The sequence below is a fragment of the Marmota monax genome, unplaced genomic scaffold (assembly GCF_021218885.2).
Source record: "Marmota monax isolate L192 unplaced genomic scaffold, Marmota_monax_Labrador192_F-V1.1 WCK01_AAM20220418_F8-fsc00038, whole genome shotgun sequence".
NCBI classification, from domain to species: Eukaryota; Metazoa; Chordata; class Mammalia; order Rodentia; family Sciuridae; genus Marmota; species Marmota monax.
Window position 1 is genome coordinate 1,241,932 of NW_026692498.1, and position 27,674 is coordinate 1,269,605.

Here is a 27,674-nt window from a genome sequence, read left to right on the forward strand (position 1 = left end):
TCCGCCGGAAGTGACGCGCGCGGCCTGCTGGGACGCGTAGTCCCGGCTGCCCCTGCGGCCGCGCGGGGACGCCGAGGACCGGGGCCGCGGACCCCGACCCGAGCGCCGGGACCCTAGACCTCCGACCCTGAGAACCCCGGAGCCCAGACACCGGAGCAGAGGCCCCCGGATCCCGAGGGCTCCAGACCCGGAGCCTGACCGCAGGCCCCAAGCGCCCGGACCCAGACCCGGATCCTGAGCGCTCCAGATCCCGGACCCTGACCGCAGACCCTGAGCGCTCCAGACCCTGTGCTGGACCCTGAGAGCCCATAGCCCTGAGCACCATGGACAGAGAGCGGGAGCCCCGAATCCCCAGAGCCCTAGACCCTGAGCCTCTAGAGCCCCGGACACCAGACTCTTGGGCCACTGCCAGGCTTGTGCTGCCTTGCCTCTAGCCCCTAGTATGCATCGATTTCCAGTGTGCCCCTGGCTGTCCCCTGGTTCTTGGCTGTCCCCTCTCAACCCAGATCCTCCTCTCCAGCACTGGGTCCCTCATATGCCCGGTCATCTGTCCCACCAGCTGCCTGTCCACCTTCAGTTCCCAGAACACACCCATCATTAAACCAAGCAGGACTGAATTATTATTCCCATTATTCCCTGTCCACCCAGGTCCCAGGGCCTGGCCAGCATCAGAAGCTCAATGACTCCTATAAAGGACTGGAGTCCCCATTCTCCCTCCCCCCTGGGAAGTGCTTCTAGGAGCACAGACCCAAACAGAGGGAGCTTGGCAGCCTCATCCAGGGGGATGTCCTGTGATGGGGTGACACAACCACTGGGCATCAAATGACAACTTCAGGCCAACTGCCCACCATAATGTAAGTGACACATACTTGAAAGAATGCTCACTCTCCCTAAGGGCCACTGCCAGGTTGCTGAGAAGTGTCCACTCCTCCTTTACCACCTGAGATGAGTAGTGAGGGAGGGAAACCCATCGAATGCAGGTCATCTCAGGAAGTGAGAGAGCAAAATACATGCTGACCTCATTCTCCCAGCTGCCCATGTGACCATGGCTAAGATCTCCTCTGTCCCTGCCCCAGGACCACCTTCTTTTATCCAGCCACAGTGGGTGGCATCTTGACAGAACAGAGCAGCCCAGCCCATCACTCCTGAGAAGTTTCATCCCTTGACGATTGTGCCTGCTTTGGGCTGCCTTGGTTTCCCTTAGCAGCTGCCCTGGACTGGTCATCCTAGGACATGCTAGTCTCTTTCAGTTACTAACTGGGGAACTTGGACAAGCTGTCTGATGTCCCTTGCCTCAGTTTCTTTTTCAATATAATGGGAATAATAATTCAGTCCTGCTTGGTTTAATGATGGGTGTGTTCTGGGAACTGCTTTCTTAGGCTGTGTATCTTGTGTGAACATCAGTGTGTGCGTGGACTAGGCTACCTGCTCTTGCTCCCAGGCTGCAAGTCTGTAAGTCATGTTATTCTGCTGAACACTGCAGGCAGTGGTAGCACAGAACACTTAGGTATCTAACCAAGTTTGTTCACACTGGTATCACCACAAACACGTCAGTAATGCCTTATATAAGACATGATGACATGACTAGGCTCTAGGAATTCTTCAGCTCCATTATACTGCCCTCCCCCCAGTGCTGGGAGGGAACCCAGGGCCTCTTGCATGCTAGGCAAGTACTGTACCACTGAGCTGCACCCCAGTCCTCCATTACAATCTTGGACAACCATTGAATATGCAGTCTATGGCTGAGCAAGGTGACTTTATGCAGTGCATGGCTATTACGAAACCAAAGGTATAATCCTGCATGAGGTCACTTGTGTAGGTGGAAAGTGGACAGTGGTGAGGTGTGGTGGGCATTGAGGAGCATGGACCACCTGCTTGTGCAGTGTGCCCAGGCTTGAGTTTGGCCATCTTTTCCTGAGGGATGGTGCACTGTGACAGTGGACAGTACCCTACCTCCATTAGCAGTTTAGACCATGCATTATGTGGTAGTCCATGGTTTTATAGGTGGTCTGATTGAAAGCCCAGTGACCAAAACTTGAATCTCAGAGAACCTTAACTCACTTCTGAAGAGATTGCTGCTTTGCTCCAAAACCATGGGTTCCTCCTTTCTCATTCATTAGAGTTGGCCATCATCTTCATGCGGCACCACTGAGTCTGTCCAGCCATAAGAGCCACAGGAGAGAACAGCTCACACAGCAGCCCCAGCTGAGCGTTTCAGTCTGGGGCACACTCAGAGCTCCTGTATTTCTGGGTGTCTTGCTAATTATATATAAACAGCACACTCAACAGGCATTGCTCAAAAGTCATAAATTCCTGTCCAATGCCCGTATTCATTTCTTTCTCTCTTTTCTTCTGCCTTATCCATCTCTTCCTCTCCCCCTCTGACATCCTCCTCATCTTCCTTGGTAATGGCATGCTAAGCAACCAATTCATGTAGTCAGGGTAGCCAATGAGATGTAAATGGATGTTGTTGGCCCCAACTGTGGCCCAGTCTCATGTTTCCTGTCAAGAATAGGAAAATGATGGCTGGAGCTCTTGCAGCCATCATAGAGCACAAGACAGGTAACAAAAGCAGAGCAGAAAAATAGGAAGAACTTGAGGTCCCCCTGAAATTCTGGAATTTCCCACAGCAATTCTGAACCTCATACCCACACTTACTTTAATTGAAAAAAAACTGGTCAAATCACTGTTCTTTCCAATTTCTGTCACTCAGAGTTAAAGGCAATTGTCTAATTGATACACCCATAAAAATGCTTGTCTTTTTCTTTATGGTCAGATGCTCAAGGTGCAAAAACTCATCTTTCACTTTGGAGGTGTCTTCATATTCCCAGACCACTGGAGCCCTCCAAAGTCACCTGGGTGGCAAGTTCCTAAATATTCATGGGTATATCCCCTTAGCAAGCATGTGTGCTATTTTAGCATCTCCTAGGTTCTCTGTTCCATGGCCTGTAGCAGGACAGCTACATAGTGGAGAGAGTGACACCTGAGCATGCTCAGAGGATCAGGAGCACCAAGCTGTGCCCGGCATGGCAGGACAGGGCAGGCCCCATGGGTCCAATGGCTGTCACCAGTGTCCTCAGTCCCTTGGAATTGGGGGGGGGGGTGTTAACTGGTTGGTATGTTTCAGTGTCACCTGAGGGTCCAGCTGTTAGAAACCTGGTCCCCAGGGTTGCTGGGCTAGAAGGTTGTGAGCACCTTTAAGAACTGGCATGAGTTGGGGATCTTCAGGGGAATACCTCAAAAGGAATTAAGGTAATTCTCTGGAGACTCTGATTTGCTCTTGTGGCAGGGCTGTTATACAAAGAGTAAAAATAAATAAAATAAAAACAGGGCAAGCCTGGCCCCACCCATGCCCTCTGACTTGTAGCCGGGATCCATCGCTAGCTCCTGTGTGCTCTTTGCTCTTGCTGTTGGCCGTGGGGAGAGGCAGCCCAGGGGTGGCCCTCACCAGGGTGGGCACTGTGCTGTCTAGACTTCCAGCCCCCAGAACTGTGAGCCAAGTAACCCTCTTCACACTATAGAGCTAGCTTGTCAGATGTTTTGTTGTGGTGACAGAAAGCTGAGTGCCACCCTACCCTGAGGATCTCAGAATGTGACCATATTTGGAACTAATGTTATTGAAGATTTAACTAGCTAAGGAGAATTAGGGTGGGCCCCTAATCCAAAGTGACTTGTGACCTTATAAGAAGGGTACCAGTAACCCACAGCAGCTAGGAGCAAGGTCCAGAACAGACTTCCTCACAACCCTCTGGAGGAACCCACCCTGGCCTGATGCAGTGGCACACGCCTATAATCCCAGCGACTTGAAGGATTGTAAATTGAAGGACAGCCTCTGTATTTTAGCAAAACGCTCAGTAACTTAGTGAGATCCTGTCTCAAAATTGAAAAATGAAAAGGAATGGGGATGTAGCTTACTGGTAAAGTGCTCCTGGGTTCAAAACCCAGTACCCAAACCAAAACAAACAAAAACCTAGAGGGAATTAGTCCTGCTGACACCTTGTTCTCATTTCTGGCCTCCAGAACTCTGAAAGAAAAGTTAGTTGTGCAAACTAACTAACCCACCAGTTCCAGAGGACCAGGAGATACCTGGTACCCTGGGGTGGAACTCTTAATGCCAGGCTCTGCTGGGCATGGGGGTGTGGTAGGGGACAGGTGTGTGTGTCTGCTCTTCCTGGGGGTCTTCTGAGTAAGGCTCTGTCTGAGGCCAGGAAGGTCAGCAGGGACCATGGCCAGGCTGGCAGGCCAGGGAGGGCACCTTCTCACAGAGGAAGGTCTTTAGTAAACAGCCCGCAGAAGAGGGGTGGGAGGTGCAGCCTTGGGAGCTTGGTGAAGCCGTCCAGATGAACTTGGCATTTCCAAGCCTGAGGGCCAAGGAAGGAGGAAATGTGGCTGCAGATACAAGTGGGAAAGTTGACAGTTGAAGCCATGGGTGTGGCCGACCTTTTCGAGGGACTGGGAGGCTAGGGCAGGCGCGGGTGTGGGCAAATCCGAGTCAGCGGGCGGGCGGGGGGGAGGCCTCCGAAGGAGAGTGGGAGGGGCGGCGCGGCGGGGTACTTGAAGACCTGAAGCCCGGCGGAGTCTTCCTCCTAGCCTTCCGTCCCCGGTCGGCGCGGACGCCGGCAGCAGGTGGCGCTGCGGGCTGCTCTCCGCCTCCGGACTGAGGGAGCGCGGCGTATAGGGGGCCGAGGTGCCCGGCCGCAGCCAGCTCCGAGGGCGTTGTGCGCGGCGACTGAGACGCGCCTTTTCTGGAGGAACGCGGTCCCGGCGCGCAGGGAGGGGGCACTCGTCAGCTCGTGCCGAGCAGGTTTTGCCCTCCCGGGGCGCGGACCCTGAGGCGCGCCAGCCAGGAGCGCTGCAGCAGCGCAGCTGCTCATCGCGCCCGTGCTCTGTTCTCGCTGGGTCTGGGGATCCCGGGCGCAAGCGCCAGAGCAGCCCCTTTGAGGATGAAGGGCGCCGCACTGTCCGGGAGTGAGCGCTGCCCTGCAGCGCCTGGCCTCCTGCCCCTGTGAGCCCGGGCTGCGCCCGCTATCCACAAGAAGTGGAATGGGCTGCTGTCATGTATATCTGATTAGACCAAAGGAATAAATTAACTAATTTTAAAAAGCGGGGTGGGATCTGGCCTCTCGGGATGGAGACCCCAGGGCGCTTTCCTTCCTCACCAGCCACCGCTGCCTTGAGTACCCCATACCGGGCTGATGTCACCTCCTGTCCTGGCAGCCCCACCCACTGACACAGTCCTTCCCCTGCTGGGCCTTGATCTCGGGAAGGGGCGGGGCTGCCAGTCACCAGCAGGGAAAGGGAGGGCCCCAAACTCCCCCTCCCACACCGGGTCCCCCTACCCTAAGTTCTGCTGCTCCCTGAGTGTCCGGTTAGGGTTTGCTCACAGGATGTTATTGGCTGCATCAGGGACATCCACCTGTTCTTACCAGTCCCCCAGCCACAAGCCTTACTCTCCTCTCGCGGCTGACCACCAGCAGAGAACAGAGAAGGGCACTTGGTGGGGAAACCCAGGGAGGGTGTGTTCTTCCCAAGTCTCTGGAAGGCACTACCTGGCTGGGATGGGGGTCTTGCCTGTGAGTGCTCAGCATTGCCTGCCTGGGGGTGCCTGGCCTACACCCAGGTGTTCAACCCTAGGTGGGTGGGCAAGAGGTAGGAAGAGAATACCTGGGTCAGAAAGATGCCGGCCCAGAGCACTGCTGTGCGCTGGTTCCCCACTAGCTTCAGTGTGTTCTTGAACAGGTGGGCAACGTTCTGCCTCTGACCTGGGGGAGATTCCTGGCAAATGATGGGGTAAAGGCCCCCATCTGAGATCCTCCTTCCTTCAGGGTTCTGGGCAGACTTAGGGTCCACCCATCCCAGCCCTACAGAGTGTGAGGGATGTTGGGGGGTCTCCCAGGCATGGGTTTGACTAGAAAGGGGCAGAGAGGGATGGGGCACTGGAATCTCTTTCAGCTTGTCCTGTGGGTATCAGGAGAAGGGGCTACTGTCCAGCAGAGACCCAGAGCCCAAGGCAGGGAGCTATGGTGGGTGCAGCTCCCCATCCCTCCCAACCCACGCAGCGGCTCGGAGGCCTGGGCTCTGAGTCACTGCTCTGGCGTGGCTGTGCAGAGCTCCCAACTTCGCCCTGCTTCCCAGTTTCCGGGTGCAAACACCCTATGGACTGGGGCAGGGCAGGATGCTTTTGGCCCGGCTTTGTTTCCTCCTCTGGCTCTGGCACTCAGACTGAATCTCCTTCCCACCAGGCTCCGGGGCTCCCTGTCCCCCAGCACCCCTCCCATCTTTCCCCCCTACTTCTATTTCAGGCTCTCCTTGGCTATTTATAGCTGTGGCAGACCAATTGCGTCAGCCTGAGTCTGGCTTCTGCCTACCATGCCAATGGTGCCCGACCCTGGCTTGCTGCATGATTCCCCGTGGAAAGGGGAAGAAGCCTTCCCCTCTGCTCCCAACCCTTCTGCTCAAAGAGCTGCCCAGGAAAGTCCTCCTGCACTCGACTTTCACATTTGGTGTTTGCAAAGGCACTGGGGGAACGCCTCTGGACTGAGCAGCCAGCTGGGCTCTGTCACCTCCTCTGGGGTCCCAATGGTGGTCCTTCATGGAGATTTGCTCTGGCCCCTTCCCACTCCAGAGTTCCTCTTCTTCAGCCCTTCCCCCAGAGTAGGCTCCCCCTCCCAGTCTGCTCATTCAGACCCTGCCCTCTCAGAGAATACCCCCTTGGCAGCTGCTGCCGACCTGGGGACACCAGCAGGCTCTGAAGCCAGGCAAGTCCTTATTCAGTTTGGGAAGGATGAAGAACACTTACTAGACTCCTGCTGGGTGTTGGCAGAGGCCTTCCCTGGCAGCACCCTGCTTTGTGCCTGAGGCCCTCAGCCTCGGTGTGGCTCCTCCCCCGTGCAGCGCTTCCTGTGCCCTTTCTTCACCCTGTGGTCCTCGGCAGCGCCCCCCTGCACTCTCAGCCTTTTCAGGCACAATGTGTTTTGGAGGCCAGGAAACCCTTCTGAGGACCAGCCTCCACACTCTCCTGCCCAGAGCCCCTTCAGTCCTGAGCCTGGGCAGTGCCTGGTGCACACACCCACAGAAGCTCCGGCAGGGCTGCAGGGGCTGGAGGGTCAATGAGACCAGCAGCTCAAGGCCAGGCCCAGGACCGGTGAGACAGGGACCAAGTGGAGCCCAATTTTGCCTCTGACATCTGAAGGACAAGCCTTCTCTTCTTTCTGGGCATTGGAGCGGGCTGAATTGGGCTCTGTGGTGGGTCCAGCCTCGGGACTGCTAGTGTGTGCCTTACTCATTGCACGTCTTCTGGGTTCCATCTGTGTGTAAGGACCAGGAGCCTCTTGGCAGCACAGTGGGAGAATGGGGGTCAGCACACAGCTTCAATACACACAGACTCACAGAAAGGGACTGCTGTTCTCCTCCAACCCCCAGAGCCATCCTCCTGCCTCCTATCCATTCACGCATTTATCCTCTCTGCTTCCTGTCTACCCACCCCCCATCCATCCACCTATCTGCTCTCCCACAGCCTTCTACCTTTACCCACCCATCCAGAAGCCACGAGGTGCCTAAGAGAAGTGTCGCGGTAGAAGCAGGGAGTCATGGCTTTGGGGGAGCTTGTGTGCATCCCCAACATGGTAGTCAAGGGCAGCTGGAGCCAGCCTAGCATGTCCATCTCTTCTGCTGCCCTTGGTCAAGTTGACCTCAACCTGGCTGAGTCAGTAAATGGCAACTACCCGACACCTGTGTGGATTCTCACACTGTCACCAGAGTCCTGAGCCTGTAAGACCCCTGCACTACACCCCCTGCTGCTGCAGGTGCTCATGAGCATGGGGTGGGGCACACTGTGTGCCCAAGACATCAGCAGCTTTTTCCAGTCCTGGTTTTATTGACTCCTAGGGGCTGTCAGGATTATAAATAGATGTTCTTGAGCTAAAAATAGCCTTGCTGGAGTCAGACCATGCTCCCAGCTTTCAGCCTCTCTGAGGACTCCTGAGGATGCAGGATTCGAGGACCTGTCTTCTGCAGCCTGTGGACAGGACTAACTGCACCCCTTCCCCCTCCTCTTTTGCACATACACGTGTACTCACACACACATGTACTCACACATATGTGCATACAGACACACTTGCATGTGTTGGACCCGGTGTCGCATCACTGCTTTGAAGTACATATCTGCTTGCAAAGTGGGAAGGGTCCCTGGATGGATCAGCCAAACCTCTCACAGTTGCTGATCTGCTGAGGAACCGCCTGGAAACTCCAGACAGCACTTTGAGTGGTGGTTGGTGCATCCTGAGAGCTGGCTACATTCGAGCTGCTGCTGGACTGACTCCTGAGCCAATGTGAAGAGACATAGAAAAGATTCTCTGGAAGTCCACCCTTGGGAGCGTGGGAGGATGCTCACACCCATGTGGCTGTGATGCCCCACAGTCGATAAGCCCAAGCCAAGGGCTGCGCTCACACTGTGGAATCTGTGCAGCTGGTGCACACCAGGATGCTCTGGGTGGGGTGCATGTGTGCAAGCCGAGGCCAGGCTACCTCCAGGGAGAGGAACCCAGTGGCTGGACACAGGGTAGGACACACGGCAGCACTTTCCACCAGATATCCTGTGTCCTTTTGATCCTGGTACCATGCACAAGTGGTACTTAGTAGATCCCATTTCTAATAGGAAAGCTACTATCTAGCATGCACACACAGGTACAGACCTCTGCAGGGCTGCATCCAGCTGTTGACAGTGGGGCTGTGGGTGAGGGGAGTTTTTAAGTCTTCTACTTTTACTAGCAGGTAACAATAAAAAAGGATATTTTACAGGGTAAGAGTGCACCCGAGACCAGTCCCTCCTCATCCTGGCCACAAGGGACAAGCTGCCCCCTCCCCCAGCACTTTGCTCACACAGCAAGAGGCAAGCAGGCCCAATGCACCAGGGTCCTGGCCTCAGGGAGCTTCCAGACTGCTCCCCACCCCCACCCCTGCCCACCACCTGCATGAAGAAAGAGGCAGCCAGGCTCTGGGAAAACATCCGTCTTAGGATTTATTACAGCACATTGTTTCCAAATACAAAAGGAGGGAACAGGAAAGTGCAGCCCATGGGGGCAGGAGTCTGAAGGGCAGCAGGCTGGCGTCCCAGTCCTCAGGGACCGGGAGCCTTGGGTGGGGGACTGGCCGCTTCTCCTGCGCTGGACTTTCCAGCAAATAATAGGAGGGGGCCAGGTCCATTCTGGGCCATCTCAATGCCAGGCAGTGGCCAGGTGGGTGGGGTAGGATGGGTGGAGAGGCTTGGATGGGACCCAGTGACCCCTCCGTACCTCAGACAGTAGGTGGAAAGGTACCAGGGAAGAGCTTGTGCCCAGCCTCCCTGGCACACAGGAGGTGGCAGCCAAGACCAGTGTCACAGAGTGAGAGCAGAGACAGGCTGCCAGCCCTATATACCCCAGGACAGAAGCCACACCTGGGGAGGGCAGGAAAGGGGCCTTGGGACCTGCCCCAGAGTTTGGGGGCTCAACCAGTGGCCCTAGACCACTGTCTCCGGGACAGCAGGGGTGGGGCGAGGAGGGGGGAGCCAGTGCATCCTCCACACCCAGGGTCACCTCAGAAACCCAACACGACAGACAGGAGGCAAATTTACATAATTAATAATAATAATATTAACCAATAATAATAAATACTTAAACCTCTAATCCATAGATTGCAAATACAACAATGATAGCTTATTTTTGGGGGGACAGGGTGGGTGGGACAGAGGGAGCAGGAACAGGACTTTTGCCGAAAGGAGGAACAACAGGAACACAGAGTGTAGGTCAAATGAAGAACAAATAGAAAGACAAGGCCGAGGGGGTGTTGGGGGCAGCAGGCTGCAGGACCCAGGCCTGCTACAGGAGCCAGTCCTGCGTGAGCCTCCCTCTGGCCAAGCCCTTGGCCCCTTCCTAAGGTGACAGCCAAATCCTAGACTCTAGGACACCTGAGGGGCAGGGGCCTGTATCTTGCCCTCAAAGCCTTGTGTCCCTATGACTTAAGAGAATATGGGACAGTGACGGGGGTTTCTCTTTTGCCTTTATCCCGAGGCTGGAGGCTGGCCCTCCTGGGCCAAAAAGCCCCCTGGGGGGTGGGGCTGGCAAGTCACCTTGAAGATACAGGGAGAGTGCCCCGGGAAAGGGGTGTACTGGGAGTTTCTCTCCTGAGAGGCCCCTGTGGGGGTTGGGGCAGAAAAGGGGATTTCTCCAGCATCTGCTCCTGTCTGGAGCCTTCCTCTGCCTTGGGATGGCTCACCCAAAGTCAGAGGCCCCATCCCCTGGAAGCATGCAGGTTTGGCAGGTGTGAACTCCCTGTGCAAGGTAGGCCTGTCTTCCAAGGCCACTCAGCCTGCAGGTGTCCACCTGAATTCCAAGACCTGCCTGAGGCTGGTGTTGGGTTGGAGAAGAGCCCAGAACAAGATCCTAAACCCATGCCCTCCTCACAGACGGGCCCAGAGCCCTGGCTAGCCTGGCTCCTCCTGCCTGACACAGGAGTCCCGGGGAGCCCAGGTCTCTCACTGGGCTTCCCCCTGGGCAGGGGCTTTAGGGGGCATCCCCAAGGAGAGGAGATGGGAGCAGCCTCCTCTGAATGGAGGCCATTCTGAGGAACAGAGAGACTCAGGCAGGAGTGGGAAGCCATTTCCAACCCCATCCCTGTCCTGGAGGCCACCGTACCTGACTCTTAGGAGTCCCCTTTGCTAAGCCCCTCTGAAAACCCTAGCCCCATTGGACCCAGTGCTCACCAACACCTGCCAGGGAACAGCAGTGGGGTGGTGGGCAGCAAGGTGCTCCTCAAGTCAAGACTTGGCACCTGGAGCTGGGGGTTGGCACCTCCTGGGAGGGCCCCAGCTCCCAGGGCCCCTCCCCCACTTATGGCTTTGGTGCAGAGCCCAAGAAGGGAGAAGAGAAGGGACATGGGAGAAAGAGGCAGGAGGGGAAAAGGGAGGTTCTGCGGCTCAGTTTGTGGCAAAGTTTTTTTTTTTTCTCCTTTTTCCCCTTTTTCTTAAGTAAAAAGTGCATGAAAGCTGGCAGCCTCTTTGCAAGGTCAGCAGTGTTTCCTGGGAAGGGAGCGGGAAGGGGCCCCAGCCTGGCACCCAGCTTGCAACTGAAGGTGGCCTCCTATTGCTTAGAAACTGTGTTTCAGTTAAATACCAGACAGTAAAAATAGAGCTCCGAGGCCCGCCCTGCACTGTTGCCAAATCATTGCCAGAATGAACAGCTTAAATAAATAAAAAAATCGAAATATTTACTTCTCGATAAAAATCGCAGTAAAACCATTTACCTTTCTTTGCATTATATATAATATATATTTATACTGGGTCCGGCTACTGGCGGCCGAGCCCGGAGTGCTGAAGACAGCAGAGGGGCGCGGAGACCCCACGGAGGGGTCAAGACACCTCGATGACCTCCACGCTTCCGGAGAAGCTGGCCTGCTTGCCCAGACCGGCCAGGTCCTCGCCGCGCGCGCGCCCCTCCACCATGCCCTCCTCGAACTCCATCTGACAGCTGCGCCGCTTGAACTGCGTGTCGGGGGCCGGCTCATCGGGCCAGCCGGTCCGCGCTTCCCGGGGCTCAGCCCGGGCCGCCTCCCGCCGCCGCAGGTCACTGCCTGGTCCTGGTACACCAGCCCGGCCGAAGGCTGAGAACCGCGTGCCACCCGCCCCCTGCGCGCCCTCGGGGCTGAAGCACCAGGGCCCGTCTGGGGACGGAGTGCCTGGGGAATCCAGGGGAGGCGCCCAGGTTCCTGCGCCAGCCGGCTGGCCTGGTCCGGGCAGTCCAGCCGACAGGGCTGAGAGGCCATGCCGCGGAGTCTGCCTGGCTGCATCGCCAAAGTTCAGGCCGAGGCCATGGGCTGGGGAGCGCGCAGGAGAGCCAGTGGGAGGCCGGGGCCGCCGGCGGGGACGTGGGCGCGCCTCGGGTGCTGGGTCCGGGCTGTCGGGGCTGGGCGAGGGGAGACCCAGCGTACCCCCCGACGGGCTGTCCAGCTTACAGAGCTTAGGGGCCTCTCCAGGGTCAGGCGGGCCCGGGCAATCTGGCCGCCGGCTGGGGGCGTAGGCGGACTTGATGTCCAGCGAGAAGGAACGCTTGAGGCGGTTGGTATCTTGGAGGCGGTCGGAGGAGAGGTGTAGGCCATGGAGGCCCTGCTGTAGTGCGCTGGTAGCCCGGGCCATGGGCACTGGGGCCTCCCCACCGGTGCTTGGGCTGCCCTCCCTGGCTGCGGTAGTCGCTGCGTTCCCCGTCGCAGCGCTCTCTGAGGTAGGTGGTGGCAGCCGGGGCAGTGGGACCCCTGCCGCAGGGCCTGGGAGGGATTCAGGGGTCCCAGGGTGGGTCGCATCACCCTGCAGGGCAGCCAGTAGCTTCAGGCTCCGCTCATACTCCAGCAGCTGGCCCAGGAAGTTGAAGTTGGGCGAGATGGATGGGCGCCGGTCCTTCACAAACCTGGAGTGGGCAAGGAGAGGTAGTCAGTGGGAGAGGCTCTCACCAGGTCCCACACATCAACTGATGTGTGCCCACGGACTTCGACTTCCCCTTCCTGGCCAGGGCAGGAGGTTGGGCCATTCGGATGCCAGTGGGTGGAGAGGGGAAGGGAGGGGATGCTGTGGGCCATAGGTTGCTGAGTTCAAGCACCTGGAACCCAGGAGGAGTGCAATACCTGTAGGCGTCATCAGAGGACATGCCCATGGTCTTCATGATATAGGCGATGGCGATGGTGGCAGAGCGGGAGATGCCAGCCAGACAGTGGACGATGACTTGGCAGCTGGACAGCTTGGCTTTATCTGGGAGCAGAACCATGGGGACCAAGTGAAAGCTGAAATCGCTAGGCCCCTCCCTCCCTTTGGTAGCAACCCCCCACACACACACCTGTAACAACAGTCCCAGCTACTTTTCAGGGACCCCTCCCTTGCCTGAGCAGAGTGGCCACAGTGGCTGGCCTCCCCTCTGTCTCAGCTTGCCCTCCTGGGAGGGGAGCAGCAGCACCCAGCCTCACCAATGAACTCGATGGACTTGTCCAGCCAGGGCAGCAGCTTCTCGCAGTAGTTGTCATTGATGGGGATGCGCAGGAAGTGGCTCTCGCAGATGAAGTCTGGCTTGGGGCAGGAGTTGCTGGCATTGAGGACATAGCTTATTCCATTTTGGGTCATCAGATCCTGGAGGGGAAGGAGGATGGGTTGAAGAGGTGGCAGAGAAAAGAGAAGCCCCCTGGTGGGGTTAGACGCTCTTCTTCTCTGCAGCCTGAAGGCTGTGAGTGTTGGGGTGCTCCTGAGCCTAGATCCCAAGCCCCAGTTGGTCCTGGTTCATGTGGAAGGGGCTGGGCCTAGGAGCTCCCTCCCATCTCAACGACAGAGCCCAAAGGCCTTGAGCCGGAGCTGGGGGACCGCTGGCCTCCCTGCAGCCCCGCCCACAGTCTGCGGTAGGCTCCCAGGAATTTCATGGTTGCCTGGGCGGTGCCTTTACCCTTTTCCCTTGTCACCATTTTTAAAACACGGGATTCTTTCAGAGCTGGCAGGGGCCCAGTGACATCAGCAGTTTGGCATGCGGGCTCCAGCTCCACCATGGAAGGGGCTGGGAGCCTGTCTCTCCACCCAGCCCTGCTGGTACCTCCCCCATGCCCTGCTCCGCTATGTTGGGCTGGGGCCCTCTGTTGTCCTGTGCCCCCATCACATGCTCTCCCACCCTGGTTCATCCATCGCCCCTTCCCTCTTCCTCCCCCAGGCTACCCCAGGAGTTAGCTCTTGAACCCCTGCTTCTTTCCCTTGTCAGCCAGAATCCCTAGCAGTGCACACACCTTATTTAGGACGTCTTTCTGAGAGCCCAGGTAGAGGTGAGGCAGGATGCGGGTCAGGCCCACACTGGGCACAGGCAGGCAGGGCTGGGAGAGGCTCATGGGCAGCAGGGTGGCAGGCTTGCCCTCGCAGAGGCCAGGGAAGCAGGAGGAGAAGGTGGCAAACCCGCCTGTAGGAGGAGGCACGGGAGGCACGTCAGGCCGGCTGGCCAGCTGGGGCAGGAGAGAGAGCCCGGGCACTGCACCCGCTGCCGCAGCTCAGCCACACCCTACCGACCCTGCGCAGAGCTGGCCAGCCAGCCTCTGGCCCAGGTACCTGGTCTCCTGCTGGCAGGCCTCTCTGCCACGCTGGGGGCGCGTGCTGCCGCCCATTTACAGCCTGCACCTACGCCCACATTCCTTCTCATACTAATTAAGGGATGGCCCCACTGTGGATGCTGCTGTGATGCCCATAAATGTGGGGTCGAGGTGGCCAGCTAGCACAGCATGCGATGGCCCAGGCAAGGGCTGGCTCCGACCCCCACAGGGTCTCCTGTTGAGGGCAAGGGTCACACAGCTTGGGGAGAAGCACCATCCTCAGTCCCAGCACACCGCTGGCCCAGGGCCAGGCCAGGCCTCCCGTCTCCTCTGCTGCACTGATGCAATCCCTCCCTGACTCCACTTGGCTGGCAGCCCCACGCCTGGGCTCTGGTGCCAGGCCTCCGAGGTAAGGGCTTCTAGAGGGCCCTTCCCTGCCCCGGGCATGACATCACCCACTAGGATTGGCATAGCCCGCAGGGACATCTGTGTTCTGGTCGGAGCTCTGTTCCAACAACAGGAGAAACCTGGGCACAGGGAGCATCTGCCCCTGCCACACGGCAGGCGTGTGCCCTGCCACCTTCCAGGTGCAGGCAAGTCCCAGGCCCCAGACTATGAAGGGAACCTTCCACTGATGGCTGAAGAGACTCAAGCAGGAGTCCCTGGTGTGTCTGACTCAGCCACACAGGGCACAGCAGGCCTCTGGCCTCAGTTTCCTTATCCTGCCTGCCACACAGCATTGCTGTGCAGCTCAAAGATAAGAGTGACTAGGGAGACAGGAGAATGGACCTGGCCACACCTGACCTGGCTGGGGTGACTGCTGAGTCTGACCAGCACCCATCCAGTGGCCACCAGTTCTTGATAGGGCAAGCTGAGACCTGTCTAGAATTCCCCGGGGTGTCCACATTTCTTGGGAGACAACCCTCATAGCGAGTGGGTTCCTGTTTCTGGCCTCAACCGATTATCTAGCACATGAGACAATAGCTCAGACCCACCCCATCCCATGGGAAAGGGCAGGAAAGTGGAGGCAGGGTCTTGGGCCTGGGAATACCCATGCTATTTCCTGCCCTGGTCTTCAGGAGTGGGTGCCAGGGACCTCCACACTTCTTGAGGACAGAGAAGTCTGGCACTTTGGCCTCACCCCGGTCCAGCTCACAGATAGCTGATACAATATCCACCCAGAATGTGTGCTGTGTGGGCTTCCTGTACACCTAAAGAAGGCTTGACTTGGAGGGGGCATGGAGATGACCTGGGAGCATTCAGGCCCCAGCTTTGGAGGAGAAGTGGTTCCTTCCTTAGGAACTGCTGGCTGGACAGGAAGGAGCAGGTGATGTTGGCACTGGGAGTGCTGCAGCTCACAGGTCCCCTGAGGGGAGGTTGAGCTGGGTGCTGTGGGGGCTGGCGGGGGGCAGGGGGCGGGGGGGCGCGCTCCTGCTCACAGCCCAGAGCCAGGGTAGCCCTGCATGTTCCTGCAGAGGTCAGGACCTGGGAGGGTTGGGTCTCTCCAGACTCTTCCCCAGTGCATGCTTCTCCCCGACTCTCCCAGGGACCTCTCTGCTCTCCCTGCGCCCCTGGCCACAGCATGGGGTGTGGATTCCATCAGAGTGTCCCCCCCCCCCCCCCGTCTCCTCCCAAAGCAGGGAAGTTCTGGCATGTGTGGCCACCTGGTAGCCTTCTCAGCCATGTCCCAGGGAAGCCTCCCAGGACCCCCAGGCAGAGCCAGGCAAGTTGGGTGTTTCTATAGAGTCTCTAGGTTTCAGGATTTCAGAGCTGTCAGGGCTCTGGGGATGTTCTGGCAAGGGAGGGGCACCAAACTTTAATGAGTGGGTCTCTGAGGGGCCTAGGAGCCTCCCTAGCCTCCAGCCATTTCCCAAGGACACCTTCCTACAGCCCACCAAGGCTGCCTGTTCTCTGGGGTCATGGAGGGCACACCTGCTAGCCACAAGGAAATCTCAGACACACGCCAAAGGGCAGGTACTGGCATGTGTGCCGCCAGACAGACCCCACGTTCACCTTTCCTGCTGCCCCGAGAACAGGGTCCCAGACTCGCAGCTGCCTGCATGGGAGCACAGAGCCCGAAAGGGTTCCCAGTCCCTCTGGACTCAGGGAGGGCTCTTGCTGCAGCTCCCGTGGGGGTAGAGGGCCTTCTGGGGTGTCTGGACTGGGCTGCAAGGGCTGGGTTGGGGGCACTATCGTGACACTACCTGCCCTCCTTCTGTAGGACCGACACTCCAGCAGGCACTGGCTCCAGGGAGGGCACACCGCTGCTTTGAAGAGCTAGGCCCTCTCCTGTCCCTGCCCCTGCTGGACAGGACAGCCTGTAGCAGCGGTGGAGTGGGGGCTGGGTCACAGTAGCAGACCCTGGATTAACAGTGCTGCTCCTGCTTGCCGCAGATCTGCCCTGCCAGGGCGTCCCCTTCCCTCCACTGTGCCATCCTCCTCTCCCTGGCACTCCTCTCGTCCGGGCCCAGGAGTGAACAACAGAGGAGCCGGGACCAGGCACCCCTGCTGGTGGTCACGGCAGGCAGCTCCCTCCCTACTCCCCACTCCCCTCCTTCTCACTGCTCAGGGGAGGGCTGGCTCAGAGCAGGGGCTATGCCCACCTGAGGGAGGAGGGCTGGTGGGCAAGGCCAGGAGGCTGGCCTGAACTCGAGTCCTCACTTGGTGTCGCCATGAGCCCACCTCATGTGATGGGAGCATGCCTCCTTCCTGGCTGGGCCGTTAGAGAACTGGGGACAGACGTAGACCTTGTAGGGGGGGATATTCAGAGTGGGAAGAGCAGGTGGAAGCTGAGAGCTGAGTGGGTAGGGGACAGACAAGACCAGCCATGCCCTCCAGGCAAACCCCAGCCCCCCACCCTGTACCCCCAGGGAGGTAGGCCCTTCTGAGCGCTGGCCCCCTCCCTAAGCAGATCAGGGAGGTGTGTTCTAGACCCACTTCTGACTCTCAGAAAAGCCTCATGGCTCCCACTCCTGGCGAGGGTGGCAAGCTGGACCCAGAAGGGTTCCTGTTATGCCCAGGACTCCTCCCTCCCTCCACTCTGACTTGACCTCCAAACGGTAACCTAGGGGAAGAGGACTAGATTCCAGGGTGTGCAGCTCTGTGCTGTGCTTATGGGTCCCAAGTTCACACACAGGCACCGCAAACCACCGATGCCCCCAGACATCACAAGTGGGACACATGGCTGCAATTGCCAGGTGCCCAGCACAGTGACCGCAGGGTGGGTGTCAACTCATTCAGACACAAGAGACTATAGCAAGTACCTTGCATGTGGTACAGAACCCCAAGCCTCCTAGATGCCCCTCAGGAGGCCTACCCAGCAGCCTGACTAATGTGGTCTGCAGGTCCCCAAGGCCTGGGTTGGGGGCCACTGTGCCTGCTAGGTACCAAAGCCAGAGGGCCAGCCTGGTTGCTCGCTGGCCATCCCACTGTCCTCCACAGGGTGGGTATGTGCTGTCTTGAGCCTCCACTCTCCACCTGCCTGCTACACCCTGTGGTGCACAGAGGTTGGGTTGCAGGAATGCTGATAAAAACCTCAGACCCAGGGGGGGAGCGAGGGCATTCCTGGGACACACCATCTGGCTCCTCTGGGACCTGGGCCCCCTCCCCAGGAAGTAGATCCCACAGAATCCCTCTCACCATTGCCTGTGAGTGTGCATGTGTGTGAGTGAGTGTGTGTGTGTGTGCCAGGGGCTTTCAGTCTCCAGTGTGGAGCCACAGGGCCAGGGCTGCTGATGCAGAACAGGTAACCCCAGGCAGCAGCCCTGGCTAAGCAGGCTGTGGTCAGCTGTGGCCTTCAGGGAGACCCCCTTGGTACAGACCAGTTCTAGCTCAGACAGATTCCCAAGGGTGGGGCCTCTGCCTCTGCCCTGTGACCCAGAGCTTGGGTCCCTGGCCCTGCTCTAAAAGAACTGGCCTTGGGGTTTCCTCCTGTCTACCTTTCTACCTGCTGACCATGGCGGCAGGCCCAGGTTACCCAGGTCCTGAAGCGTGAGAACTAGAGGCACTGAAGCCTCCCCACTGCCCCAGCAGACACTGGCCTCCTTGGACACCCCATCCCAGCCAAGGAGACAGTGGGGAAAGAGGAGAAGGTGTCCCGGCAGGGGCCCCTTTGAGCTCACCTGTGAGGATGGCCACACTGTCGAAGCAGCCGTCCAGCTTGCTGAGCAGGATGGACAGGAAGCTGTCTGCTGCCAGCACACTGGCGTCCCGAGTGCTCTGGTCATAGACCACCACGTCCTGTGGTTCCGTGGCCTCCACCTGGGGACCGTGAGGGCAGAGGTCAGGGCGCCATGGGCACCCATCAGGTGCCCTGTGTCCTGCCACTGCCTGTTGCCTCTGGTTCAGGGAAAGAGTGAGGGGTCAGAGGCCCAGAGGAGGGGGTGCTGTCACCTTGCTCCCTGAGGGTGGGCAGGTGCCGCCACAACCTCACACATTCTCCTTCACCTGCCCAGACACACACACACATACCCCACCTGGGCAGGGGCAAACACCCATGGCCTTGCAGACAGGCATCAGACCAGGGAAAGACAGAGGGGCTCATGATGAAGGAAATAGAGTGGCTGTCCACTGTGGCCAGGCCCATGTCGGAGACACAGGAGAGTGACAGGTCCTGTGCCACATGTATGAGGTCTGAGCTGGCTTCCAGGGTGGCTGAGCCATCCTCAGGCTCTTAGAAGCATGTTTCTTGGATTTCAAAGCAGTGCCCTGGGTCCAGGCTCAGTGAGCTGACTGCTGGCCCACCTGACTCCTCTCCCCTCCAGCCCCTTGATGGAGGAACTGAGGCTGCAGGGGACCCCACCTGCCAAGCCAGGATGCAGGCCTGGGGCTCCTGCTGCCCTCCTCCCTACCCCACAGGCCAGTCTTGGGGCCAGATGTTGAGCGTTTTTGCTCAGACAGGCTGAGGTCCCCACCCCCCAAGCACACTCAGTCCTTAAGCCAGCTGAGCCACCAACCCTGGCTGGATGATGTCATCGGCAGCCAATGGGATTGCACTCCGGCCAGGAGTCCTCATTGGGGGTGATTAATCACAGGATTCCCTTCACTGGAGCCACGGGGAGCCATTCTGGCCTTGAGTGGGGACTCCTGACAAGCAGCCATCCCACCTGGCTCCTCTCACATCCCAGCCTGCAGTGGGGAAGAACTGTGACCAGGATGCTCCCTAAGCCTCCAGGCTGCCCCAACCTAAGGTGGTAGGAGGGGTTGCTGCTGCCCACACAGGTCACTGGCTCAGTGTCCCTCCCTAGTAGCTGGATTCAGTGGTTCTGAGGAGAAATGAACTGTCCAAATGAACTGTTCCTTCCTGCAAGGACATTCCTGGGGGGCCACAGAGAGAATTCTGGCTCACTGAAGACCCCGGGGGTGAGGGAAGGGCTGGGAAGCTAGCCATATGGACTGCTCAGCGTGGGCCCCAGACCACTCCTCCTGCCCTCATGGCAGTCAGAGTGGCCACCCAGCTGTGCCTGCGTGTGTGTCAGCCCCCTGGCCCCTGTGTCTCTCGTCGTTCTCTGTACCCTGTGAGGGGCTACACCTCGGTGTGGCAAGCCCACCACCTCGATGATCTGAGTGGGCACGCAGACAGGCAGGAGGCTGGCAAATGAGCAAGAGAGCCCAGTGTGGGTTCAGGGGCAGAGGAGGTTCTGCTGTGCACTACGAGGTGACGGGGACACTCTCGGGGACAGGCGAAGGGTACCTGACTGCGCACAGCGGGCTGGATGAGCTCCGCGATGGTCACTTTGCCCTGCTGCAGCCGCCGCTTCACCAGCTTGGAGCAGCAGATGTTGACGGAGCTCAGCACGTGCCAACTGTTGTACTCCACAAAGGAGCGGCTGTCAATGACCAGAGGCCCCCCAGGCCCGCCTTGCAGCAGGCTGGCCAGCTTCTTGGCGTCCATCACTTTCCTCGGGAGCCGGTCCCCGGCCATGGTGGGGCAGTGTGTGGTGGGGAGGGTGACCCTGAAGTGAGGAGGGTACGGCCTTGCGGCGTGGAGACTGCCCTAGTGCATGGTGCCAGACCTGAGGGAGAGGCAGGCTGTCAGCAGCGCCACAGGCCCCGGGGCGGGGGGGGGGGGCAAGAGACTCCTGGGCAGGCTGGAGCTGGAACCCGGACATGCACCTGGAGCACTTTGTCCCAGACGCATCAGTCTCACCCAGGGTGGAGGACACAGGAGACCCTGTCCAGCCCCTGCACTGTCCAGTCCTGGCATCAGCAGCTGCTCAAGGCACAAGGAGGCAGAGGAGGGTAAGAGGGACCCAGAAAAAGGGTCCAGACTGTCCCCAGGGTCCTTCCTCTGGACCCTGGCATGCATCTACACTCCTCTGTTCTCTGGCCCGTTGGCCTCTTCTTTGTCTACCCACCCCGAGTAAGACGGTCCAGAGCTTGCCCTCGCCCCTCTGCCCTCCTTCCCTGGCACAGTGCCACAGGCCAATCCCTAGAGGCTCACCTCCCAGGGCAGCTCTCTGAGCCGATAATCCCAACCCTGGTGGGGGCGGGGGCTGGCACTGCCTCTGCTGGCTATGGCTCCTGGATGCTGAAGGCCAGGGTGCTGGAGGGGGAGCCTGGATGTGAGGACAGGGACTGCACTGCCCCAGTTCTGCAGGCCGAGGCTTGGCCCACGCTACCTGCTGCACAAAGGGGTGGGGGTGAGTGCATGGCCCCTGTGGGGTGTGCGGGGCAGTGCTCGGCTCAGCAGCGGCCTGGGGTCTCAGGGCCCCTTCGGGGCAGCCTGCAGATGAAGCTCAGAGCCCCGGAGGGCCTCAGCATGGCCCCAAATGTCCTCGGGCTGAGGGGTGTTTAGAGGTGGCAGGCACCTGGGGACACTGGAAGCCCTTCCTGCAGGCTTGGTGTCAAGTCCTATATCCCCTGTCACCGGCCAGCACTGGCCTTTCTCTAGGTGCCCTCAAGCCTCACAGCCCCTTAGCAGACACAGTGTCAGGGATGACAAGTCTGCTTTACATACGGGGAAAAGGAGGCTCAGGGCAGGGGTGAGACCCACCCAGGTCACACACAAGGAGGCTGGACAGAACCCAGGGTCCTGGGTGGCCCCGCGTGGCTCCAGCCCCCCAGTGCCATGGTAGCCTTTCAGTGGAGGTCTGTACTGTACCCTATCTGTACCAGCCCAGGGCGTACCCCAGAGCCTGTAGCAGAGGGACAAGGTGGGCAAAACCCCCTCAATGAGCCCTCAACCCACAGCCACGTGGGGCCCTGGAGTGGCACACCTGACCTCAAGACATTACAAACAGCTCCATGAAGCTGGGGACCACAGTGACAGCTGCCACTTGCTCTCTATCCCCTGGGTCAGCTCTTAGGCCAGTGGGTGACGGCTGTGGGCAGAATCCCAGAGAGGGGGGCAGAGTAGCTAGGCGGGTACAGAGGAGCCTCGACACAGCCACCAACAGATGTAGTGGGGCAGGATGGAGCCCTGCTGCCCCTGGCCACCCCCAGAACTCCTTTCCTCGGGCACTTCCAGCTCAGCCCCTGACCTCTCCCCTCCTGCCCTGCCACAGCTGGCCTCACTAGGCCAGAAGGGTAGCCGTATGCTGAGCCACAAAACTGTGGAGTGCTGAGGGGCAGCACAGGGGCATGGGGACCGTGAGTCCCACTCACTGATTCCCATGCCTGCCATCTCGCCTCATTCCTCCACTGGGGGAAGGCCAGGATTGCTGCCTCTCCCTGGGGCCAGTTCAACAGTGACAATCCCTGCCTGCTGAGTGAGGGGTTTCCTACCTACTTGCTGAGGGGATTGCTGCCTCCTGAAGGGGGCCCTGCCTACAGATTTAATTCCTATATGAACTGTCTTGGGAAGTTCTCCTGAATTCTAACCTGAATCCTGTATAAGTTGGTGAAGGGCCAGCAGGTCTTCTGGACAAGAGAAAGCAGCTTGTGCAGGCCTGGGCAGAACTTCTGCCCTGGGCGGCTAGAGCAAGAGCAGGCCACAGTGAGGTAGGGACACTGGGGGCTGGGGGTCCCCAGGCTTGCCACCCCAGAGCCTCAACATCCTCACCTGCTAAGTGGGCAATGCTCTCACCTGAAGCAACAGAAGCAGAGGACGCCCAGTACAGAAGGACAGGCAGCTGGGAGAGGCCCAGCACTCACAGGCCCTGGCCCTTACACAGCCCTGAAGGAAGCTGGGATGGACAGGTGCCCATTCAGAAGACAGGCAACCAGCGCAGGCCTAGGAGGGTGGTGGTGGAAGGCCTGACCCAGAGGGAAGGGCAGGGAAGGGCAAGTCTGGTTGCAGGGCCCTGGGTGGGAGCTGGAGAGGTGGGCAGGTGGCTCAAGGCCTAGTACCTGGTCCCTGCCCTGCCTCCCAGGAACCCTCGGAGCTGAGGCTTGGCCCTATTAGCCACTATAGTATTGTTATTTGCAGCCGAGGGGGACTCATTAGCAACTTAGCACCTCCATCGTCACCATGGCAACGCAGAGGTGCCAGGCAACAGCCACAGCAGCCACAGCACAGGCTGCTCTGCTCTGCTGAGCCGCAGGTCGCCCCTCCCCGCTGGCTCCCACTCCTCACAGCAGGTGCCCTGTAGCTGGGCCTGCCTTGGCCCCAGCCTGTGAAGAAGCCCGTCCCCCACCCTGCCCTACCTACTCTTAATTCCCAGGATCCGCCTCGCACTGCAGTTCACTGGCTCCCGCCTGCCTCCTCTGAGGCTTTCTTGTCAGCATGGGGAAGGTCTGGCCAGAGCACACCCTCCTGCAGAAATCTCTGCACCCTGGTGCCCCCAGGGTGCATGCTGCGGGGTGGACAGGCCCTCCCCTTTGGCCTTCGCCAGATGCTCTGATCAGAGTCCAGAGCTGGGCGGAGTATGTGGGGAGTGGAGAGGTTGGGTCAGCCCTGAGCAGGTCAGCAGGGTTAGGACAAGCAGGGGGAACTGAGGCGGGCCAGCACCCCATCAAGCCCCCCCCCCCAGGCCTGACCCATACCCCATTCCTGGGAACCTAGGAACCTGGGAACCAGGGTGGGAGAACAGCTGTCACCCTGCTATTTCAGAGCCTGGTGTGGGCAAGAGGAAGTCCTAGTGGGGCAAGACCTGCAGGTACAGTCTGAAGGGCTCAGAGGAAAGGGGGCCCCAAGTCCAATGTCCCAGGCTATGACCTTCCAGCTCCCTCACAGCCCAGCCTGGCTCCTGGGCCCACACTGCCCTCTGCAGATGCAGGAAGACACACACCCCTTGCACAGCCGCTGAACCTGGATGGCCTACAATCTACCTCTTCCCGTGTGTAATTACTCTCACAGGGATGCAGGTGCGAACACATGAGGTGCCAGAGTGTGCACACGCCCATGTGCATATTCACACACATGTGCTCACCCTCTGCATACCAAAATCCCTGAGCATCTCAGTACACCTGTACCCCAGGTACTAGCTCTGAGAACTCACACACTGACTCCTACACCTAAGGCCTCCACACAGCATTCGTGTCCCCGAGCGCATAAGTGACTAGCAACAGTCAAGTACTGGGGCCTGCCACAACTGATAGCACACTCACCAAGCTACCTCCTGCTTACACCTAGTAAGAGGGAACTCACTACCTCTAGAGATGGCTCCCAGAGCCATCAGCCGCTGGAGGACAGGGATGGTGTCTCCCTTCCCCTGCTCAAACAAGAAGTTCAGACAAGAACTGATGATGGAGAAGTCAGCTGCTGAGATGCTGGCTCACTGTCACCCAGGGGCACCTCTGGAGGCCAGGAAGGGAGACTGGAGGGGTCATCAGGAGACAGGGGTTCCAGTGCTCACAAGGGTTAGTCCAGTGCTCTTGCCCCTCCCTCCCCTCAGCTCTCTGGGGCAAGTGGGGACATAGTCTGCTTTGGCTGGGACAATGGTAAGGCCATGCAGAGCCAGCACTGGACTGGAGAGTGGCATGGAGGCCACCTCAGTTCCCAGGAACAGGAGTGGGCCCAGCCTGGGGTGGGAGAGGCACAGCAAGTAGGCCTTTGAGAGGGAGGCCAGAAGTTTCCCTCCACTCCCACCTGGCCCTTGCAGCCCCCCTGATCTGCAGGGCTGCAGTCAGTCACTGTCCCGAGCAGCCCAGAGGTGGCATCAGTCCTTGAAGTCTTGTGACCAGAGCCATTTCTCCCTTGCTGTGAGTTTGGACCCTTCCCTGCTTTCTCTAAGCTGCCCACCAAGGCCTCCCCAGACCTGCCACGAACCAGCCATTCTCTCTCCTGGGTCTCCAACGCAGTTGAAACTTCTGGGTCCAGACATCAGCATGAGCCCAAGAGAAGAGATGCCAGGAGGAGTCCTGACACAGGAGGACTTGAAGCTCTCTCTGCATCTCTGCTCCCAGGGGTAGCCTCCCCAAAGGCTGAGGGCAGGAGGGAAGATAATTGCCCAGCAACTCTCCTGAGGCCCCACTGGAGGTATTTCAGTCAGACCTAAGGATGAACTTCTACCTCCTGGTCACATGATCTGCCCATGGGGCAGGTGCTTGTCAACTGAAGAGCAAATACACAGAACTCTGTCCTCCCTGTGCAGAGCCAGGCACTGCAGGCCACCCTAATTCAAAAGGCTGCTCTGGGAGCAAGCAGGTGTGAGATGGTCTGTGGGGGTCCTCTGTGCTTCTACACAGACCCCTCGGGCAGGGGCATGCAGCACAGAGAGGGCTGCTCTCCTGCCTTGCGACACCCCACCCCATCCCGAAATGCACAACAGAGCACCGCAGGGCTAAGCCGAGCGTGCCACCGGCTTCCTCTTTCCCAGAATATCTCCAACCGCATCACTGCACCACCAAGGCCCCCAACTCCCCGGCAAATCCAGCGCACCTTTGCAGCAGGAGGTCAGAAAGCAAATTCACCCAGCAGGGATGACTTGGTGGGGGCTGGGTCTATTGTTGCTCCTCCCTCTCCTGGCCAGGCTGGTCGGCACCCTGCAGCTGGCCTGCACCCCTCCCCAGGTGGGCAGAAGGCCTAGGAGGCTGGCTGAGCCGGCCCCTCCCCCAGCACCGCGTCTGCTTCTGCAGCCGGCAAGGATGGTCTTTATTCCGCATAGGCTGAGCACCCCCAAGGTGCGGGTGTGGAGCAGCCTGACCCAGAGGAGGATCTGCAGGTTCTCCCCGCGCAGATGTGGACCGAACCCTTTCCTGAGGCTTCCTGCGAGCCAAAGACCGTTTTTCCTATGGCCGGCCCAGGCTCCACATCTCCTACCGGCAAAGGACGACCTTCTCCCATTCTGGCCCCCAAAGGGGATGCGGCGTAGGGGCTCCGACAGCTCTGCGTTTGCATCAAATAACCCATCTGGGTCCTTAATTCACGTCCCCCCCCCAAATAAGAAGGAATTTCGGGGAGAAGCAAAGCAGCCCCCCGGGCGTTGAGCCGGGCGGGGGTCCGCAGAGCGTACCCAGCGAGCCGAGGCCGGGGCTGGGCCCTAGAACTGCGCTCGCGGACTGGGGCCGCCTCCTCCCGGGCGCCCGCCGAGAGACCTCGACGCTGCGCGGGTGTCGGGCGCTTGGGTCGACCCCTCCCCACCGGTTCTCCCGCTCCCCGCCGGGCCCGGCGCCCCGCTCACCTGGTTCTCTCTCACCGCCGGGACGCACCGGGACCCGCGCCGCACTCAGGGCGCTCGCTCCGCTGCGCCGCCCATGGGCCCGCCCGGGGCAGGGGCCGGGGGGGCGCACTGGCCGCGTCGCCGCCGCCCTCGCCGCCGCCGCCGCCGCCGCCGCGGGGAGCGCTCGCTCGAGCCGGAGAGCGCGCACTGCGGGCGGGCACGCGCGCTCGCGGCGCGCATCCCAGCCCGCGACTCGGCGGGCGCGGCCGGCGGCTCCGGCTCAGCTCGGCCCGGGCTCGGGCTCCGGCGTCCGGGTGGGGCGGGGGCCGCGGAGCCGGCTCAGCAGCCCCGGGAGCAGCAAGTGACAGGCCCGGGGCGGAGGGCGGGGCCGCCAACGGGGATGAGGTCATGCCGAGCGAAAAAGCCCCTGACGTCACCTGCAGCCAATCAGCACGCGCAGCTCGAGGGCAGATGACGTCAGCCGTGCCCCGGCCCCGAGTGCAGATTAGAGGCGGCGGCCGCGGGGGCGGGGGTGCCGGGGCTCGCCGCCACCGCCCTCCGCGCTCACCTGGCACCGGCTCTTAAAGGAGCTACGCGGCGTCCCGGTCCCTTGCCCGGGCGACCGGCGGCGGTACTGGGGACCCCACCACCAGGAAGCCTTTCCAGCCTAGGTCTCAGCGTGGCCCCAGGACCCCCCTGCCTTGCTGCGCACAGACCCGCGGGCGGTCCTCCTGTCCATTTCCTTGGCGCGAAGGTCCTCTCCCTGCCGGCCTGGGCTGGAGCTGGAGCCGGCTTCTCTCCTGTCCCCAGTCTTTGTTCACACAGAGCCGCAGCCCGGAGGGCCTTCTTCAGCCCCCGTGCGGCCTGCGAGCGCGCGCACGACGGGCCCAGCCGGCGAAGCGTCTTACCTGCAGCATGCACGTTTACCCTTTACGCGACCCCTGGAGGTGGGAGCCCGGATCTCCACTTTGTTTGGGTGGAAATCGGAAGCTCCAGAGGGGACATGGTTTGTCTCAGGTCACAATCCCGTCAACGCTGGAGTTGGGCCGTTTCCAGAACTCCCTAGCGTTCTTGGGGCGGCACTGGCCCTAACCCCACTCATGACCTCTAGCCTTTGACCCTTCCAGTGAAAACTCACCCCTCTACAGCCCTCCACGACCACCTTAATGTCACCCAGGCAGGCTGGGGAATGTCAGCCCCAGCCCACCACTGTGGGAACATAAGCACGTCCAGAGCGCTAACAAAACATAGATAATGACACCTTGGACCTTATTGGGCCGGAAGCACACGGGGGCCAGTTCTGAGGCCACTCCAAGGTACCTGCAAGTCTCAGGTGGCCACCCTAGGGACAGCTGTGGCTCAGGAGGGGCCTGGTGGGCCCAGAGTCCTTCACTCAAGTTCATCCATTATTTACTGAGCACCTTCTTTGTGCCAGGCCTTGTGCCCTGCACCAGACCCGAGAAAGAGAACAAAGAGCCCTGTATGTGGGAGCTGAGGAGCCCTGGGAGTCTTTGAAGGTAATGATTTGGGGAGGAGGAGTGTGACAGGACACCTCAGACATTTAAAAATTGCCCTTGAGTGAGGTGTTGGATGGACCATAGGGGCCATCACTCTCCAACCTGGGCCCCCAGCCGGCCTGTCCTCTAGGGTCACCCTGGGGTTTGGAGCTGGGAGTGCAGTGCCTTACTGGAGGGAGGTGGGAAGAGCTGAAGGGCGGCCCTCAGCCAGTGCTTGTTGAGTGAAGGGTCTTAGGAAGGCTGACTGACAGGCCAAGCCCCTCCTGGGACCACAGGCTCAGAGGGTAAATGAAAACTGGACCCTCTGGGCAGAAGGTGGGTGCTGGGCAGGACCCTGCAGGACCTTCCCCTTCCGCCCCTGTCTCCTGTGTGCACAGCAGGTGTTTAGGCACTGCTGGTGGCTCTCTTCCCTTCCCAGCCTGAGAAGAGTCCAGGCTTTGTGTGTTTGGGTCGGAGGGGGGAGTGCATTGTTCTTGGCTCAGAGGAAGCACAGGACAAACACCTGGAGGGAGAATCCTGGAAGGAATCCCTGGGAGCCCCTGGACTATTTGGGGTTGGCTCTAGGTTCAGGTCTTCCCTCTCTCCCTGCCCCAAG

General features: G+C 59.6%; 1 protein-coding gene across 1 annotated transcript; it reads right to left on the reverse strand.

Moving 5' to 3' along the window:
* Positions 1–8,994: 8,994 nt before the first annotated feature.
* Positions 8,995–25,672, reverse strand: Dusp8 (dual specificity phosphatase 8). Its single transcript, XM_046444807.2, has 7 exons — positions 25,584–25,672; positions 19,772–20,093; positions 18,201–18,339; positions 13,786–13,952; positions 12,988–13,147; positions 12,652–12,775; positions 8,995–12,437 (listed from the first exon to the last, which is right to left on the reverse strand). The coding sequence occupies exons 2-7, from the start codon at positions 20,000–20,002 to the stop codon at positions 11,387–11,389; spliced, it is 1,872 nt and encodes a 623-aa protein (XP_046300763.1). The 5' UTR covers positions 20,003–20,093; positions 25,584–25,672; the 3' UTR covers positions 8,995–11,386.
* Positions 25,673–27,674: the final 2,002 nt, after the last annotated feature.

Excerpts from the sequence above, each read along its gene's own strand:
- Dusp8 (XM_046444807.2), bottom strand. The coding sequence starts at position 20,002 with ATGGCCGGGGACCGGCTCCCGAGGAAAGTGATGGACGCCAAGAAGCTG. Across the intron at positions 13,148-13,785 it reads AGAAAGACGTCCTAAATAAG|GATCTGATGACCCAAAATGG; the intron begins GTGTGTGCACTG and ends CTTCCCCTCCAG. Across the intron at positions 12,438-12,651 it reads TCCTCTGATGACGCCTACAG|GTTTGTGAAGGACCGGCGCC; the intron begins GTATTGCACTCC and ends TGCCCACTCCAG.